The following is a 20,225-nucleotide window of genomic DNA, read 5'->3' as shown; positions in this document are numbered from 1 at the left end:
TGCATCGAGTTCATTTACTTCTCAACAGCAGTTTCTTCTTTCTTTGTAGCCAATCAAACTTCATCAATGGAAGCAGAAAATTGTCCATTTTTCTTCAGTTTCTTCTTCCTTTTTAAAAAGAAAAATAAATAAGTGCAGACAAATGCACCTCGGTTCACTAACCCTTCAAAGTAGTAACCCCTTTTCTATTTCATAGCAGCAAACAGTGTACACAAACCTTTAAGGGTATAGTCATATTACAATAAGACAAGCTTACAAATAACAGGAGCATCGCAAGTTTTTCAGTGATAAATTGTCAAGTGTTCTGAGCACTGAAACAAATCTAGGTAGGTAATAATCTATATATCTTTTCTTGCTTCACTTAAAATATACAACAAGAACCCCATTTACTAAGCACCAGGGCTCCATATTGTGATAATTTCTTATGACCTATGAAGAAGAAGTGTGTATTGCAGCCACCGTTGAGACCATGGAATCCACTCCACATATGTTTCGACCCCTGCAGATTTTGTAGTATCCTTCCTCACCCCAGTTTGGCCCCCAGGAGTTCTTAATGATCCAGTATGGTTTCTCCTTAAAGCGAATAGGGGCATAACCAGCAGATCCATACCCCACCATAAGCACTCCATGATCCAAATGCCTAGCACAAATGTAAGGACATGAAACCCCTCCAATGTATGTTTGCATAAAAACTGCATTGATCCCCACTGCAACATCAAAAGGCAGAATAATTAATACAATGTTCAGTCCATTAATCCAATTGTTTTACCAATATTAACAGTTCACAACAATAAGTTACACTAATCACACTAGATAAACACCACAAAGAAATCCAGGCATTCAAGTGATGCAATATTTTGTACCTGCAAGTGGACCATTCTTCACCAGATTCGCAGCTATTTGATCCTCATCAAGGGAAACAACACTGAAGTTAGCGACAGATGCAGCAATCTTGTTCTTGTCAAATTTGCAAGTCCCCTTATCATTCCCAGTATAAGGATAGTCCTCCTCTCTCTGAATTCCACCAGCCTTGAGTATGTACTCAAAAGCAGTGGTCATCAACCCACCACTACAGCCCGAGTCACAGGCCCCATACTCTTCTGGATCACACTGCATAAGGTGCAAGGTTAGGCAGTAAAGATGGTGATGCTGACCTTTCATAAAGTGAGGAAAGGAATCATTTTTAATCCACAAAAGGAAATTTCTAAATTCAACAAAAAGGTTTTGCCTAATATAAATTATCTGGCAGTCTCCACATGTTTGATACTTAACCAGCCAATTACTATCAGACATTTACCATACACAATCATTGCAGATATTTACAAGTTTCCTTTAAGCATGGAAGAAACTATCTGCAAAATTTATGTCATGAACCCACAAAAACATTGATGCAGAAACACAAAGGCTGACACAAGTACATACAGACATAAAGACGATGAAGCAATATTTTGCTTCAAAGCCAGAACTACTGATAACAAGAAGTTAATCCAAACCATCTCATCCCTCAAAATGGGAGCTACTTAATAACAAAGACGTTGAAGCAATATTTTGCTTCAAAGCCAGAACTATTTGATAACAAGAAGTTCATCCAAACCCCCTCATCCCTCCAAAAAAGTGTTACAAATAAATTTCATATTGTACGAATCACTTTTCAGCGATGAATGTCACAAATTACAGGCTAGAGTAAGCTTAACAAGAATTCGGTTGTTTTTCTTTTTTTTTTTTTGTTGGGGGGGAGGGGGACAAAGATTCTTACTATAAAAGAACTATAACAGAAGCTTTATGTTCTCTTAACAGACTAAGCTGATGAAGGTTGCACTAGCAAGAAAGCGAGTAAACTATTCTTCAGCTGGCTCATAATAGCATATCTTTCTTTTAATTTCGTTTTACTTTAATTTACTAATTCTCTTGTAATTAAACATGATTTACGGGAAACTAAACAGGATTCTAAAGGAAGCGAACTTTTTAGCGGAAAAAGAATGCGAAAACCGAAACAAAGCAAACCTGGCGATCACAATCAACAAGCTGCTGCTCGCTCAAGCTGACAAGTTCCCCTGTCGCCAGAAAATGTGCTCCCTCCAAAGCTCCGGTAGTACTAAACGACCAGCACGATCCGCAAGCACCCTTTTAAGGAAAGAAAAAAGAAGAAAAGAAAAATCAATTGAGTAAAATTGGTCGTGAACGTCTTCATATGAATATACCGACACTTATGGCCGTGAATAAAAAGAAAAAAAAAAACCTGGTCTTTGACCACAGTGACGGCTCCTTGATCACGCCAATCAAAATCCGTAGGGAGATTGTTGGTTGGAAGGATAGGAGCCTTCTTTGCATCGGCAGGGAGCAGGAGAGGCTTCAATCCGAGGTACTGACGGCGAAACTCTGACGGTGTCAGATCGGAGAACTTGGTGACGCCATGGGCGGCGGTGGGGTCAAGGAGTTGGTGGCTCTTGGCTCGGCGCAGATTGGCCTTGAAGACTCTGAATCTATAGTCGTGCTCCTCCTGCGTCGTATAGGTTTTGCCAAAGTTTGACTTGAAGAGAGAGAAATGGTGCTCGGCGTTGAGGAGATGATCGTCGTCTCCATCCGACACGACTTGACGAATTAGAGAATCGACTTCATGGGGTTCATCTGAGAAGATAGTAGAGGTTATGGGAGAGGATAGGAGGGAGATGATGAAGAGAAGAGAGATGAAAGAGAGACGGTCCATTTTGGTTGGGGAAGGAGAAGTAAGATAGCAGTGGGAAGACGGATATCTGTATTCCAGATTATATGGGATACTTGATAGTAGCTCCTGAGGGGGTAGTTGAATTTAGGGAATGAGATCTTTACACGTGTTGTCTTCTGATTAGTAGTGCAGAAAAAACAAATTTACATACCGTAACGAGTGACGCATCCATTGCATCTGAACTTCGCAGTGATGATGAGTAATAAATGGTTTTCTTTTTCTATTATCATTGGAATAAAACAAAATAATGGAGAAAGAATCTTATAGGGTAAGTAATTACTTGAAAATAATTTAAAAAATCTTTTTTATATTTCTTTTTTGTTTGTTGATATCTATATTTTATATTTTTGTTTGTCATTTATAATTATTAACTATTTTCACTCAAAAAAATAATTATTAACTAATTATATTTTGTTATTATTTTAGTTGTTATTTATTCTTATTTTAATTATAAATTGCTATTATACTAATTGATATAACATTGAAAATCAATTTATTCAAAAAAAAAATTGATAGCAAAATAAACAATAGTTAAAATAATAAATAGTAATTAAATTAATAACAAAATATAGACAAATAGTAACAAAAAATCAATGTCTAAATAAAAAGAGGTGTCATAAATTGTTCTTATTTTTTTAATGTTCGTTATTATGTCTTTAAAAAAAAAACCCTTGCATAAAGAAAACAATTAAAGTACTTTAGAGCTTGATTAAATGATTTACATAATGGTTCATTAATGTTAGTTACGGTTCATTATGTGCAAATTTAACTATGTTTAGATTATTATTTATTAATGTCTGTTAGTGACATCTGTTTTTGTTTGAATTGACGGTATGATATGGTTATATATTTAAACAAATTATTTATTGTGTCCATACTTTATTATATATAGTAATAAATGAAAAATAAAAAAAATTAAAAAAATATATTAAATATAGAGATATATAAAAATATATTTTTTTAATTATATAGTAATAAATAAAAATTAAAAAAATATAGTGTTAAATATAGATATATATAAATATATGTAGTTATATATAATTAAAAATATATATACAATTAATATATTATATACATATATAATTAAAATATTACATAAATGTATATTTATAATTAAAATATTATAAATATGTATTTATATATAATTAAATATATAAATTGTCACGCCCCGACACTCAATATGCAGCACATGTAGCGGCTTCGGAATTTAAATGAAGATGTATATATTAAAAATCTCAAATGCAGAAGCGTAATAAAAATTTTGATTAACATCCCTTACACAATAACAAAAAACGTACTCAAAACATGAAAGAATAAGCTAATTAAAAGAGATACTCGAAATAAAAACTATAAATAGAGCTATAAAGTCCTTAGGCGTCTAACTCATCGTCTTCCTACGGAACGGGCTCGGGAACCACGTCTTCCTGATCTGAAATGGTTAAGTAAGGAATGAGCTACACTAGCCTAATAAAAATATCACACTATCTCACTGTCACAGAAGTAAAGGTCGGTAGAAAACAAAAACGACCAATTGAGCATATTTTTTAACAAACTTATTTATTAATGATAAAAACCTTTACTGTCCACTTACCTCGGTGAGATTCGTGAAAATAACCTATAAAAACAATAACATGCTAATCATCATAAAATCACATCGACTTTGTAACAGAACACATGTCCTACTTTTGCACTTCAATAATCAGACAAAAAATCTCCTCTTTTTACTAACCTACTAGTATCCATGGGGATCCATAAGGGATCCCCGCTACACGTGAACCATTAACATTAATAACCTGATTCCATGACCGTCCCTATACCCCGTTCGGTATGGGTGCCAAAACCATAAACCTTAATACCCCGTCTGGTATGAGGGTGAAACGGGTCGTCTCCATACCCAGTCCGGTATGGGCGCCAAAACACATAAGGTCTCCATACCCCGTCCGGTTGAGAGACCACGTTCCCGGTAGGGTTCCCTACGGACCCGGTCCGTCTACCATCTCCCAGGATATCTAGTCAGGTTGTCCACACTATCCATGTAGCGCCCGGAAAGGGGCCGAAAAAAAAAACCACGTCGGCAGCCACGTCAGCAGGCTCGGTCAGCAGTCCCGGCCAACCGGGACCTGCCACGTGGCAAGACCACGTCGTTTCAAAAAGGGCCGCGTAGGCGCGATCGGACCGCCCAGATCAAGCGTGTGATCGGACGGCCCAGATTTAAACGCACGGACGGCCCAGATTTAATCAAAAACGGACGGCCTAGATTAAAACAAAATGGATAGCTGAGATCAAAAGGCAAAGGGTTATAAATAGAACCCCCACACCAGACCAAAAACCCTAGCCGCCTGCCGCTCGCCGGAGAAGACGAACCAGAAGCCGGCCGCCGCCACCCGCCGCCGCACCGGAGGAATTTTCGACCGCCGATCGAGGTAAATTTCGTACCCCCAACTCGTTTTTCCACGCTGATTTCTCTTGTGACCAAACCGGAGCCAAAATCTCGGCCAAACAGCCGAAATACACGGCCGAAGCCCAGCGGCGGCGCCGCGCCCCTTCTCGGTTTTTGCCTCCGATGAGGCCCTTCCCGACCTCCGTTTGATGCAATTTTTATATCACCGTGATCACCATTCTTTTCTCTACAGGTTGACCGGAGCCGAATCACGAAAACACGAACCTTACCGGAGAGCCACCGTACCCGAGAGCGCCGCCGCCGGTAAGCTCCGTTTCTCTGTGATTTTTTGGCCCCCCGAGGGCCCTAGGGTTGTTTTCTCGCAGGGACCGATGCGAGTGTGGCCGAATTCGGTCGAAAACGGCCAACCTGAGGCGAATCGCCGCCGCCAGCGGCGGCACCGTCGCCGGAGCACGGCGGAGCCGCCGTGCCGGAGTTGCGATTTGGGCCGAAAGGGGCCCTGGGCCTAATTTGGGATTTTTTGGAACACGTGCAGGTACCAGTAGTGCGTTTCAGTTCCCCGAGGAAAATTCAGGGAAAATTAGGGACAGCCTGCAAGCGCACTGTGAAGCCGTGTTCGGACCCCGAAACGAGTAAGGACCCCTCACCCTATTTCCTATCACGGTTTTAAAGTCCAATAAATGATAAAACGGTATTTCATGAATCAACGAATGTGTGAAATTGCTTAGGTCGCTAATGGAGCCCGAGTCTAGTGTGTTTGTCGGTTAACTGTTATTTGGCCTGTTTTACAGTTTTAAATACAGCATGAGGTTCGATGTTTTCATTTTATAGTTTCGTGTGCATATTTTACTGTTTTATTGATTATGGATTGAATGACCGGGATATTTATGCTATATGTTGTCTGTTTGGCATAAATTATCGTTTTGCTTGTTTGTATGTGATTGATAATGCTGACTGAGGGAAAAGGAGAATGAAAGATTATGTGAATGGAAATTGTATAATGTGTTCAGCCTGACTAGATATCCTGGGAGATGGTGGACGGACCGGGTCCGTAGGGAACCCTACCGGGATTGTGGTCTCCCATACCGGATGAGGTATGGAGATCTTATGTGTTTTGGCGCCCATACCAGACGGGGTATGGGGACGGCCCGTTTCACCCTCATACCGGACGGGGTAATGAGGTCTATGGTTTGGCGCCCATACCGAACGGGGTATGGGGACGGCCCTGGAATTTGATTTCAAGTGTTAAGGATTAACGGGTAGCGGGACCCCTATGGATCCCCATGGATACTAGTGGGCTGGTGAATTAGGAAAATATGGTGTGTAACGATTGAATTACGAAAAGTGTGATAGGTATTATGTTATACAGTTCATATATATGTTTCCATGATGATGATGATGTTATTGCTTTCGTATATTGTTTTATGAATTTCACCGAAGTAAGTAAATGGTAAAGGTTTTATTATCGATAAAAGGATTTGTTGTAAATTATGCTCCATTGGTCTTTTTGTGTTTTCTACCCACCTTTACCTCCGTGACGGTGAGATATCGTGATGTCTTTACTGGGCTAGTGTAGCTCATTCCTTATTTAATCATTTCAGATCAAGAGGACATCGTTCCCGAGCCGGTTCCGCAGGAGGACGACGAAGGGGACGCCTAAGGACTCCATAGTCACATTCGTAGTTTTTACTTTCAAGTTTCTCCTTTAGGTAGTTTAATCTTTTATATTTTGTGAGCACGTTTTTGTTTCAGTGTAAGGGATGTTTTTCAAATTTTGACTTCGCTTCCGCATTTGATATTTATAATATAAATTCCATTATGAATTTCCGGGGCTGCTACAATCCATTTATCAATTCACATAACATTTTTGCCATTTTCCTTAGTCTCAATCATTCAATCATACACAACATGTAAACCAGTAATTGACACCAAACCAGACAACACAGTATGGGGTTAACCATAATACCAACCATAATAAAAGAAACCATGATTCATGCATACGAGACCATAAAATAAATACATCAAACATCATACTGCATTTAATACTGAAAAATAGATCAAACAACAACTGACCAACGATGTATCAGATTCGGACTCCATTGGCAACCTCAATCAATTATACATCTATAAAATCACAAAATACCGTTTAATTATTTATTAAGCTTTAATACCGTGATAGGAAATAGGGTGAGGGGTTCTTACTTGTTTCCGGGTCTGAAATCGGCTCTACAGTGCGCCTACGGGCTATCCCTAATTTTCCTGAATTTTTTTTCTGAAAAACTGAAACACACTACCGGTACCTGCACGTGTCCCAAAAAATCCCAAATCAGACCTAGGGCCCATTTCGGCCAATATCGGAATTCTGGCACGGCGGCTCTGCCGTGCTTCGACGACGGCGGCGATCCGCCTCGGGTTGGCCGTTTTCGACCAAACTTGCATTGGTCCCTGCAATAAAACAACCCTAGGACCCTCGGTGGGCCAAAAAATCACGAAAAATTGAGACTTGCTGGCGATAGTGCTCTCGAGTGCGGCGGCTTCTCCGACGTGAGTCGCGTTTTGATGTTTTACTCCGGTCAACCTGTAGAGAAAAGAACGGTGATCACAGTGGTATAAAAATTACATTGAACAGAGACTGGGAAGGGCCTCATCGGAGTCAAAAACAGAGGGAAACCGCGGCGGTGCCGCTGGACTTCGGCGGGGTTTTTCGGTCGATTGGCCCGTGGTTTGACTCCGGTTTGGCCATAGGCGGATTCAACATCGAAAAACGAGCAAGGGGGAGAAAATTTACCTCGATTGGCGGTCAGAAAATTCTCCGGTGCGGCGACGGGTGGCGGCGGCTGGCTCCTCCGGCGTCTGGTTCTTCTTCTCCGGCGAGGCACTGGCGACTAGGGTTTTGTCGTCGGGTGTGGGTGGGGTTATTTATAGCATTCGCCTTTTAATCTCAACCGTCCATCAAGATTAAATCTGGACCGTCCGATCGCGATTTATTTGGGATTAAATCAGGGTCGTCCTTCGCGATGCGATTTGGGCCGTCCGTACACGTGAGATTTGGGCCGTCCGTGCGCACATTTGATCTGGGCCGTCCGTGCGCGCGGGAACGGATCTGGACCGTCCGATCGCGCGCACGCGGATTGCCCACGTGGCCCGTCCCGTGTCAGCGTTTTTCTTGCCACGCGACGTGTCCTGGTTGGCCGGGGCTGCTGACGTGCCCTGCTGACGTGACACAACTTTTTTCAAATTGCATTTTGACCCACGGTTTCCGATTTTCTTTTCAAAAACACCCCCATAATCCAAATTTTCACCACTTTTTTCCAAAATCAATTTCAATTAAATTCAAAAAATAATTTTACCCTATTTTATCATTATTGTTATTTTTTATTTTTATTAAATTAAATTAAATTGAATTAAAATCTTATAATTAAATATATAAAAAAATTAAATTAAAATTCAAATAGAAAAATAAAAATAATACAAAAAAATAATTTGGGTGTTACAGCACTATTCCTGCTCATGCCATTTTCATACAGTGAGCCCAAAAAATATATACATGCATAGATCAAAATATAATACAATTTGGCATCTCATTTGATATATACAGTAATTATATATACAAAATATGATGTCAAAATTTAGAGTTTAATAAAATAAAACGAAAATTTTTCGAATATGCATAAAATATACAAAAATAAGAACTTTTTTTTACAGGTTTTACTTGTCTGACAGCAATTGTAACACCCAACCTTTTTTTTTCTTTTTTTAATTATTATTGTTATTTTTTTATATAAAAATATAATTATTATTTATATGATTTTAATTTAATTTATTTAATTTTAATTTGATTTAATGAAAATAATAATAATAATAATAACAATAAGGGTAAAAATTGGTTAGAGATTTAATTGAAAATAATTTTGGAGAAAATATGTGAAAATTTGAGTTTTGTGGGTATTTTTGAAAAAAAAAATCGGAAACCGGGAGTCAAAATGCAATTTAAAAAAGTTACGCCACGTCAGCTGCCCGGTCAGCAACCCCGACCAACCAGGACACGTCAAGTGGCAGAGACGTTGACACGGGAGGCCACGCGGGGGGGAACTACGTGGGTAATCCGCGTGCGCGTGAACAAGCGGTTAAGATCCGTTCCCGTGCGCACGGACGATCCAGATCAAAAACGCGCACGAACGACCCATATTGCATCGCGCACAGACAGCCCACATTGAATCATGCACGGACGACCCAGATTGAATCGCGATGAACGGTCCAGATTCACTCCCTATTTAATCGCGATCGGACGGTCCAGATTAAAAGCAATGGACGGCCCAGATCAAAAGCGGATGGGTATAAATAACCCCATCCACATCCAAACCCTAATCCTAGTAGCCAGAGCCCCTCGCCGGAGAAGACAATCCAGTCGCCGGGGAGCTGACCGCCACCACTCGCCGCCGTACCGGGGCAATTTTTGACCGCCAAACGAGGTCAAATTTTCCTTCTTGTACGAAATTCAATTTTAAATGCACCCATGGCCAAATCGAAGTGAAAGAACCGGCTGATTGGGCGAAAAATGCCACTAAAGCTCGGCGGCGGCGCCGACGGGTGTTTCAGAAAATGCCTCTGATGAGGCCCTTCCCGATTCCCGTTCGATGTGATTTTTTCACCGTTGTGACCACCGTTTCCTTCTCTACAGGTTGACCGAAGCAAAACACCCAACCGCAACGTGAGCCTGAGGAACTGTTGCATCGGAGAGCTCCATCACTGGTGAGTTTCAGTTTTTCATATTTTTTCGGCCCACCGAGGGCCCTAAGTGTATTTTCTTGTAGGAACTGATGCAAGTTCGGCTGAATTCGACTGAAAATAGCTTAAAACAGCCAACCCGAGGCGGATCACCGCCGCAGGCGGTGTCGCCATTGCCGGAGCACGACGAAGCCGCCGTGCCGGAATTCCAAAATTGGTCGAATGGGCCCTGAGTCTGATTTTTGGGTTTATTTGGGACACTTGTAAGTACCGTAAGTGCGTTTCAGTTCTCGAAGGAAAATTCAGGAAACCCAAGGACCGCCCGTAGGCGCAGTAACCATATAATTTTCGGCGTCGAATCAAGTAAGGACCCCTCACCCTATTTCCTATCATAGATGTGAAGTTCAACTAAATAATAATACGATATTTTGTACAAATTAGATAAATATGCATGATTAATTACAGATTGCTAATGGAGCCCGAAATCGAACATTGTTCTCTGTTGATTCATGTTGATTTATTTTACAGTTTAAAGATATGATAATGTTTGGTTTTAGAGTTTTAAATGCATGTATTACTGTATTAATTGACTACTGTGTGATTTTGGGATTTAAAATATGATTGTATTACCGGGTACATGTTCATTGTTTATGTGATTGTGTTTAATTTGGTAACGGGGATTAAGGATAAACAGGAAATGGATGTGATCTAATAAACAGATAAGGTGACGACCTCACTAGATATCCTAGGAGATGGTGGACGGATCGGGTTCCTAGGGAACCCTACCGTGAATGTTGTCTCATACCAGACGGGGTATGGAGACTTGGTAATTTGGTGTTCATACCGGACGGGGTATGGGGACGGCCCGCTTCACCCTCATACCGGATAGGGTATTGAGGTTTAATGTCTTGGCGCTCATACCGGATGGGGTATGGAGACGGCCTTGGAATTAAGATTGTTAATGGAAAGAGTTCACGTCTAACGGGGACACCCCTATGGATCCCCATGGATACTAGTAGGCTGATAAAAAGAGCAATTGTTGTTTGATGATTTGAATATAAAAATATAATATATGCTATGTTGCAGATTATATATGAATTCATGATATTTATAATGTTATGGTTTCCATAGGTTGTTTTTATAAATCTTACTGCGGTAAGTGGACGGTAAATGATTTTATTGTTGATAAATGAATTTGTTTAAAATTTGTGCTCCATTGGTTGTTTTTGGTTTTTCTACCAACCTTTACTTCTGTGATGGTGATATAAATCTTACTGCGCTAGTGCAGCTCACCCCCTTATTTAACCATTTCAGATAAGGAGAACCCGGTTCCCGAGCCCGATTCTCAAGAAGGCTACGAGTAAACTTTAGATACTTTATAGTTTCCTTTATTTTTTCCATTTTTCATATTTTTTTCAGAAAATTTATTCCGTGATGTTTATTAGTACTTTTGAGTTATCGTGTAAGGGATGTTAACCTTAACCTTTTTTTTGCTTTCGCACTCAAATTATTATATGCATTTCTTTTTAAATTTACGGAGCCGTTTTAGTTGGTATCAGAGTCGCGTTCCTCAGATCCATTCCTTATACAAAACCTTTAGGAAACACCGAAAATAATAAATTATTACTCAATCATTCCTTGTGAAACATAATGTACGGAGACACGAGGTGATGAGGCCCGTTATTGAACAGGGCAACCCGAGACGGGTCGTTTCGGAAGTATGTTAATCGGTTCTTCGAAATTTTAAGGAGACTTATATTTGCCTAGTGGGCTAGGGAAGTAAGGAGGAAATTATCCGACCTTCAACCACTTTAATACTATGAGCCACCCCTACAACGAGAGGATCTAATACTACCTCGATGCAACCTTGCGCCTTCGGCGTATCATCTGACATCTCACAATATGGTCCAGTGCCCCAACCGCATCACCCAGCACTACCACAGTATAATCTGGTGCCTCTCCCGTGTCATCCATTACCACCACAGGGCCATCCGGTCCACCCCTAGCACAATCTAGCCCCTCTTCCACGAGACTTAGTTTCAATCATGATGGGCCTGATAGAGGTTGGAATGGGGGACCCCGTTGTATTTCCAAGGATAAACTGGTTCGTGACATGTCATACCACCGTGGATTGTTCCCGCAAGAAAAATTATATTTAAGCCTCCTAACGAAGAGTCATTTACAAGCCAATAAAAGTTTTGAATGTTATCCCCTCATTGTAATTTCCTTACTACATAACCCTTTTTCTCGATTGTTTCCTCTAACTAGGCAAACATAATAGAGAAATTTATATCCAAGAGACCCTAATAGTCTGAGACCTCTCAGATGTGTTTTCGAATGAATTTTCCAGACTACCAGTGGATAAGGAAGTCGAATTCACCATAGACTTTCAGTCTGGCACGCAGTCTATCTCAGTTTTCCCTTACTGAAGGAGTCATATAGAAATGGAAGAGTTGAGGAAATGGGTCAAGAAGCAGCCGGACAATGGGTCCATCCGACACTGTACCTCTCCTTGAAGTACCGGAGTCACATTTGCAAGAAAAGGGAGATGGAACGTTGAGACTATGTATTAATTATAGAGGATTGAACATGGTCACAATCAAGAACAAGTATCTCCTTCCCAGGATTGATGACCTCTTCGATCAGTTACAGGGTGCAGAGGTCTTCTCCAAAATAGACCTGCGATCAGGTTACCATCATGTGAAAATAAGGACAGAAGACATCCCCAAGACGATTTTTCAAACCAGGTACGGACACCAGGAGTTCCTAGTCATGCCATTTGGGCTAACCAACGCCCCAACCATCTTCATGGATCTGATGAACAGGGTCTTCAGACAATTCTTAGATCGATTTGTCATCGTGTTCATCGATGACATCTTGGTTTACTCAAAAAGCAAGAAGGAACATGCCCACCATCTAGCTCAAGTTTTGCAGGTTCTTAGAGGAAAGAAGTTGTATGCAAAGTTGAGTAAGTGTGGATTTTGGCTTGAGCTGACCACCTTCCTGGAACACATCATATCAAAGGATGGAGAATCAGTGAATCCTAAAAAGGTTGAAGCAGTGCTCGGCTAGGAGAAATTGACATCAGTTAAAGAAATTCGTAGTTTTCTGGGAATGGCGGGCTATTACCGCAGGTTCGTTGAAGGATTTTCTAGTCTAGCTGCTCCCCTAACCTGACTCACAAAGAAGAATGCCAAGTTCAAGTGGAATGAGGAATGTGAAAAAAGTTTTTCAGAACTAAAGAAGCGGCTGACTACTGCAATTGTGCTGACCTTACCGAGTGGATCGGGGGGATATACAGTTTACAGTGATACCTCCTATCTTGGCCTGGGTTGTGTTTTAATGCAGTATGGGAAGGTCATAGCCTATGGGTCCATACAGTTAAAAAGTCATGAGGAAAAACTATCGCACCCATGACTTAGAGTTTGCCGTAATCATACACGCCTTGAAGACTTGGCGCCATTATTTATATGAAGAGACCTTTCAGATCTATACTGATCACAAGAGTTGAAATATATATTCACTCAAAGGATCTCAACATGCATTAGAGAAGGTGGATAGAACTTCTTAAGGACTATGGTTGTGACATCTTGTACCATCCAGGTAAAGGCAACGTGGTAGCCGATGCATTCAGTAGAAAAAGTGCAGGTATATTAGCCCATTTGATGGTTTCAGAATACAGGCAGATTGGGGCCACACAACATGTTCGGCTTCAGGACTTGAAGAGAGTCACATGGTTGGGTCATCTGACCGTTCAGCCTGAGTTAATCCAGAGAATAAAGAAAACTCAGTCAGCTGATCCCACTCTAGTAGCCCTCAAGAATGATGCAGAACAGGGAGTTATCTCAGAATTTCGAGTCTCCGTCGATGGGTTACTCCAATTCTAGGACAGAGTGTGTGTTTCAGGTGATAGTGAGTTAAAGAGAGACATCATGACAAAGGTCCATAGCTCAAAGTTTGTCATGCATCTCGAAAACACTAAAATGTATTAAAGCATACGACTCCGGTTTTGGTGGAATGGGATGAAAAGAGACATAGCTGACCTTGTATCTAAATGCTTGGTATGTGAACAGGTCAAAGCAGAGCATCAGCTCCCAAGCGAGTTACTTCAGCCATTACCGATCCCAGAGTGGAAGTGGGAACATATCACCATGGACTTCGTGACAGGGTTACTTAAGGCACGCTCAAGATATGATGTCATCTGGGTAATTATTGACCGGCTTATCAAGTCTTCCCACTTTTTAGCCATCAGGATGACCGATCCCTTGGACAAGTTGGTAAGAATGTATATCCGAAAAATAGTCAGATTGCATGGAGTCCCAACGACAATGATGTCCGATAGGGACCCCAGGTTCACTTTTTGATTTTAGAGTAGCTTTCAGCAAGCCATGGGAACGAAGTTGTCCCTAAATACTGCCTTCCACCCTTAGACTGATGGACAGTCAGAAATGACGATCCGTACACATGAGGATATGCTCCGAGCTTGTGTCCTTGACTCCGGGGGCCATTGGGACGACCATCTACCCCTGATAGAGTTCACCTACGACAACAGCTACCAAGCGAGTATTGGCATGGATCCGTATGAGGCATTATATGGGCGCCCATACAGATCACCGATTTGTTGGGAAGAAGTGGGCGATAGAAAATTGTTCAGTCAAGAGCTGGTAGAGGAGACTACATCCAAAATAGCTAAGATCAAGAAGAACATTCAGACGACTCAAAGCAGGCAGAAGAGTTATGCGGGCACTCAGAGGAGAGATTTAGCATTTGAGGAAGGTGATCGGGTGTTCCTTAAGGTCACTTTTTTTTATGGAATTAGTAAGCTCGGCAAGAGGGGAAAACTGAACCCCCGATTTATTAGACCATTTAAAGTCTTAGACAGGATTGGTACTGCCGCCTACAGACTAGCACTACCTCCAGAACTTTCTAAGGTCCACAATGTGTTTCATATGTCCATGCTACGCAAGTACAACCCGGACCCCTTTCATGTCTTGGCCCACAAACCTCTTCCACTCCGGGAGGATTTATCCTATAAGGAAGTATCAGTCGACATTGCAGATTGAAAGAGCAGATTACTTCGCAACTGGGAGATATCCTTTATGAAGGTTATATGGCAGAACCACACACCAAGGGAGGCCACATGGAAGGTAAAATCAGACTTTAGAGCCCAGTACCCCCAGCTATTCGATCAACAGGAAGAGGCAAATTTGAGAGACCAAATTTCTTTTAAGGGGGGAGAATTGTAACACCCAGCCTTTCTTTTTTCTTTTTTAATTATTATTATTATTATTATTATTATTATTATTATATAATTATTATTTATATGATTTTAATTTAATTTATTTAATTTTAATTTGATTTAATGAAAATAATAATAATAATAATAAAAACGGTAAAAATTGGTTAGGTATTTAATTGAAAACAATCTTAGAGAAAATGGGTGAAAATTTGAGTTCTGTAGGTATTTTTTTAAAAAAATATCAGAAACCGGGGGTTAAAACGTAATTTAAAAAAGTTATGCCACGTCAGCTGCCCGGTCAGCAGCCCCGACCAACCAGGACGCGTCAGGTGGTAGAGACACTGACGTGGGAGGCCACGGGGGGGGGAGCCACATGGGCGATCCACGTACGCACGATCGAACGGCTAAGATCCGTTTTTACGCGCACGGACGGCCCAGATCAAAAACGCGCATGGATGGCCCAGATTGCATCGCGCACAGACGGTCCAAATTGAATCGCGCACGGACGGTCCAGATTGAATCGGGATGAACAGTCCAGATTAAAAGCGATGGACGGCCCAGATCAAAAGCGGACGGGTATAAATAACCTCATCCGCACCCAAATCCTAACCCTAGCCGCCAAAGCCCCTCGCCGGAGAAGATAACCCAGCCGCCGGGGAGCCGACTGTCGCCACCCGCCGCCATACCGGAGCAATTTCTGACTGCCAAACGAGGTAATAATTTCTCCTCTTGCACAAAATTCAATTTTAAACGCACCCATGGCCAAATCGGGTGAAAGAACTGGTCTATTGGCCAAAAAACACCGCCGAAGCTCGGTGCTGCCGCCGCTGGGAGTTTCGAAAAACGCATTCAATGAGGCCCTTCCCGATTCCCATTCGATGTGATTTTTCCACCGTTGTGACCACCGTTTCCTTCTCTACAGGTTTACAGAAGCAAAACACCTAACCGCAACGTAAGTTAAAGGAGCTGCCGCACCGGAGAGCCCCACCGCCCGTGAGTTTCAATTTTTCGTGTTTTTTCGGCCCACCAAGTGCCCTAAGTGTGTTTTCTCGCAGGAACCGGTGTAAGTTTGGCTAAATTCAGTCGAAAACAGCCAACCCAAGGTAGATCGCCGATGCAGGCGGCGTCGCCGTCGCTGGAGCACTGCGGAGCCGTCGTGTCAGAATTCTAAAATTTGCCGAGCAGGCCCTGAGTATGATTTTTGGGTTTATTTGGAACACTTGTAGGTACCGTAAGTGCTTTTCAGTTCCTAAAGAAAAATTCAGAAAACCCAGGGACCGCTTGTAGGCGCAGTAACTATCTAGTTTTCGACGTCGAATCAGGTACGGACCCCTCACCCTATTTTCTATCATAGATGTAAAGTTCAAATAAATTATAATACGGTCTTTTATACAAGTTAGATAAATATGAATGATTACTTACAGATTGCTAATGGAGCTCAAAATCGGGCATTGTTCTCTATTGATTCTTGTTAATTTATTTTATAGTTTAAAGGTATGATGGTGTCTGGTTTTAGAGTTTTAAATGCATGTATTACTGTATTACTTGAGTACTGTGTAATTTTGAAATTTAAAATGTGATTGTATTACCGGGTACATGTTCATTATTTATGTGATTGTGTTTAATTTGGTAACGGCAATTAAGGATAAACAGGAAAGGGATGTGATCTAATAAACAGATAAGGTGACAGCCTCACTAGATATCCTGAGAGATGGTGGACGGACCGGGTTCATAGGGAACCCTACCGTGAATGTTGTCTCATACCTGATGTGGTATGGAGTCTTGGTCATTTGACACTCATACCGGACCGGGTATGGGGACGATCTTCTTCACCCTCATACCGGGCGGGGTATTAAGGTTTAATGTCATGGCACTCATATCGGACGGGTTATGGGGACGGCCCTGAAATTAAGATTATTAATGGAAAGGGTTCACGTCTAGCGGGGATACCCCTATGGATATTAATAGACTAATAAAAAAGAGCAATTGTTGTTTGATGATTTGAATATAAAAGTATAATTTGTGCTATGTTGCAGATTATATACGAATTCATGATATTTATAATGTTATGGTTTTCATAGGTTGTTTTTATAAATCTTACTGCAGTAAGTGGACGGTAAATGATTTTATTATTGATAAATGAATTTGTTTAAATTTTGTGCTCTATTGGTTATTTTTTATTTTTCTACCAACCTTTGCTTCTGTGACGGCGATATATTGTGATGTCCTTACTGGGCTAGTGTAGCTCACCCCCTTATTTAACCATTTCAGATCAAGAGGACGGTTCCCGAGCCCGATCCGCAAGAAAGCTACGAGTAGACCCTAGATACTTTATAGTTTCCTTTACTTTTTCCATTTTTCGTATTTCTTTCAGAAAATTTGTTCTGTGATGTTTGTTAGTACTTTTAAGTTATCGTGTAAGGGATGTTAACCTTAACTTTTATTTCGCTTCCGCACTCAAATTATTATATGCATTTCTTTTTAAATTTACAGGGCCGTTACAACAGTACTGGCTCTTCATTCTCCTTTAAAAAATATCATGGTAAAATTTAATGAGATTCACCAAATCAATAAATATTTTAATCCTCTAAATCCATATAAGATTTCATGCAAAACACACAGAATGAGACAAATGCAATAGTGATGTTTCAATGCAAAATTCATTTATTATTTTTACCACTTCACATGTTTCTGATCAATTTCTGAATTCTCTCGAATAAAATATACAATCCTCAAATGTATATTCACATATTCTCGAAAGAACATAGATACATTTCAATATCATTCATCGTCTCGAAACATAATCACATACACACGAAAGATCATATATACAATCGAAAAGTCATTTCTAAGATTTCATCGTACGATGTCGTTTATGTTGTCATCGAGAAAATGCAAAATAGATTCTCTCATCGCATTGATAGCACAGACACAAAAATCTTACAATGGCTACAACAGGTACGTTTACTAGGTGTCTCACACTCACAAATACCTACTCACGTCTGAATTAGGTTTCAGACTCTATACATGTGCATGTTCACCATGCCCGCTGAACTTTAGCTACACACACACACTTTCCTCATCAGTTCAAACTAAACGAAAAGGTATTCAGGGTCCCTAACCTATTCATTCCTACCCTCCCATTCCAAAATTCTTATCTGCTTACCTCTTCTTATGTTTTTCTCTGAATTCTATTTAATTGATCATTTCACAACCTCAATTATTTCTTTTCTTTTCTATTTTTACCTTTTTTTTTCTTTTTCAATTTTTCACTTAATTAGGAATTTTTTTAATTCTTAATTTCGTATCTCATCACAGTCCAAATAAATTCTCAGTCTTTTGGGTCTGTTGTCTAGTTTCGTCTCCTCATAAATTTCCAATTGCTTAGGTTTACTGGTCATAAATTTGGGTTTTATTTTTCATCAAAAATTAGGTCAGTGTCCGTTCAAATTTCAAAAATTATTCATAATTTAATCTATGTGTTTTCTATTATAAACGAAAAAAATTATCCAAATGGTATTCGAATTTCTAAGAGAACCGTATATCAAGATAGAAAGGATTCACAAAGCTTTCTTGATCACACCATAAGTAAGAATTATGTGTATTCCGTACGGAGACATAAATTATATGTTTATGTAAATGTGTATATATATAGTGCATTATGTGTAAATATTTAAATATATGTGTAATGTAATATATGTAATTAGTATACTAATTTATATTTGTTTGTGTGTATGTAGTGTATATATATACATTGTTATGCATGTGTGTGTATATATAAAAATATACGATAAATGAGATATGAATTGATAATAACAGATTTGATAAGAACTGAACTGATAAGAATAAATGTGCGAATAAATATATATATAGATATATTGTATGTTGTGTGTGATAGTGTATACGTGTTTAAGTATGAACTTATGTGTATATATCAGTAGAGATTATGTGTGTGTGAATATAAATATATATTCTGTGTGAGACATGTAATGATGGTATATATCTGTATTATAATATATGTATATGTATTAAAATGTGTGTACATATGTTATGCGTGTGAATTGTATAACCAGTGTGTGTACGTATGAAATTGGGTACACTGCACTTACTGTGTGATCTGGTGCAGATGTACGACACATTGTACTTATTGTATGATCTGGTATAATTACATGAGGAATTTGAGGATCCTGTGCTTGTTGTGTGATTTGGTACAGGATGATTCAAAAAATGATTTAAAATGCATGACCTTTATCATGATGATATTGTGTTTTTTTTTTGTGTGTGTGTTTGTATTTTTTCATGAGTAGAAATTAAGATCTTAGATATGAAATAAGTGAATTAAGAATAAGAGAGATTTGAAAAGAGTGTAAAGTGTAAGGACCCTGGATACCTATTCGTTTAGTCTGAATTGAGGAGGGGAGGATGCGTGTGTGGCTTAAGTTCAGCATGTATGGTGAACCTGCACATGGATAGAGTTTGAAACCTAATCCAGACGTTGATAGGTGTTTACGAGTGTGGGTCATCTAGCAAACGTACCTGTTGTGACCATTGTGAGATTTTTGTGTGTGTGTGTTATCCATGTGATGAGGGGATCTATTTTTCCTCTCCTCGATAACGATATAACGGGCATCGCGTGATGAAACCTTATATATGATATTTTGAGTGTATTATGATAGTTCGAGTGTAAGTGTGATTTGAAATGATAACAAAAATTAGGTTACAAGAGTGAGGATTATAATATGTTTTGTGTGATTATTTGTTTTGTTGTGTATTTTGATTGTGATGTTCTTTTGACATTTTTCTTTGATGATAAAAATTATTATATTTTATATATTATGCGAATGTATATATGTAAGTCTCCGTTATAAAATCTTTTTTCTTACTAAGCTCGTAAAGCTCACCCTAATTCATCCTCATCTAGGTCAAAGGAGATGAAGAATGAGTTCAAGATCAATAGAATGGTGAAGAAAAATTTTATTAGCTTTTATTTTAATATTATAAATTAATTTAGATGACTCAATTATTTATAAACATATAATTATTTTGTCACAAGAAATGTGTATTAAAGTGTAGTTCCACTGGATATTTAATATTTATCTGTTTTACTAGTTGGAAATGTTATGCTAATGTCC

The 20,225-nt window shown here is 39.6% G+C and overlaps 1 protein-coding gene across 1 annotated transcript; it reads right to left on the bottom strand.

Moving 5' to 3' along the window:
- Window positions 1–208: 208 nt before the first annotated feature.
- Window positions 209–2,767, bottom strand: LOC110825991 (cysteine proteinase 15A-like). The gene is made up of 4 exons (XM_022056563.2): window positions 2,240–2,767; window positions 2,005–2,124; window positions 864–1,110; window positions 209–707 (listed from the first exon to the last, which is right to left on the bottom strand). The coding sequence occupies exons 1-4, from the start codon at window positions 2,705–2,707 to the stop codon at window positions 430–432; spliced, it is 1,113 nt and encodes a 370-aa protein (XP_021912255.2). The 5' UTR covers window positions 2,708–2,767; the 3' UTR covers window positions 209–429.
- Between the last annotated feature and the right edge of the window lie 17,458 nt (window positions 2,768–20,225).

The sequence above is a fragment of the Carica papaya genome, chromosome 1 (genome assembly GCF_054855325.1).
Source record: "Carica papaya isolate Zhongbai chromosome 1, ASM5485532v1, whole genome shotgun sequence".
Taxonomy (NCBI): Eukaryota; Viridiplantae; Streptophyta; class Magnoliopsida; order Brassicales; family Caricaceae; genus Carica; species Carica papaya.
The sequence above is the reverse complement of the archived record's forward strand: the minus strand, read 5'-3'. Positions and strand labels throughout refer to the sequence as shown.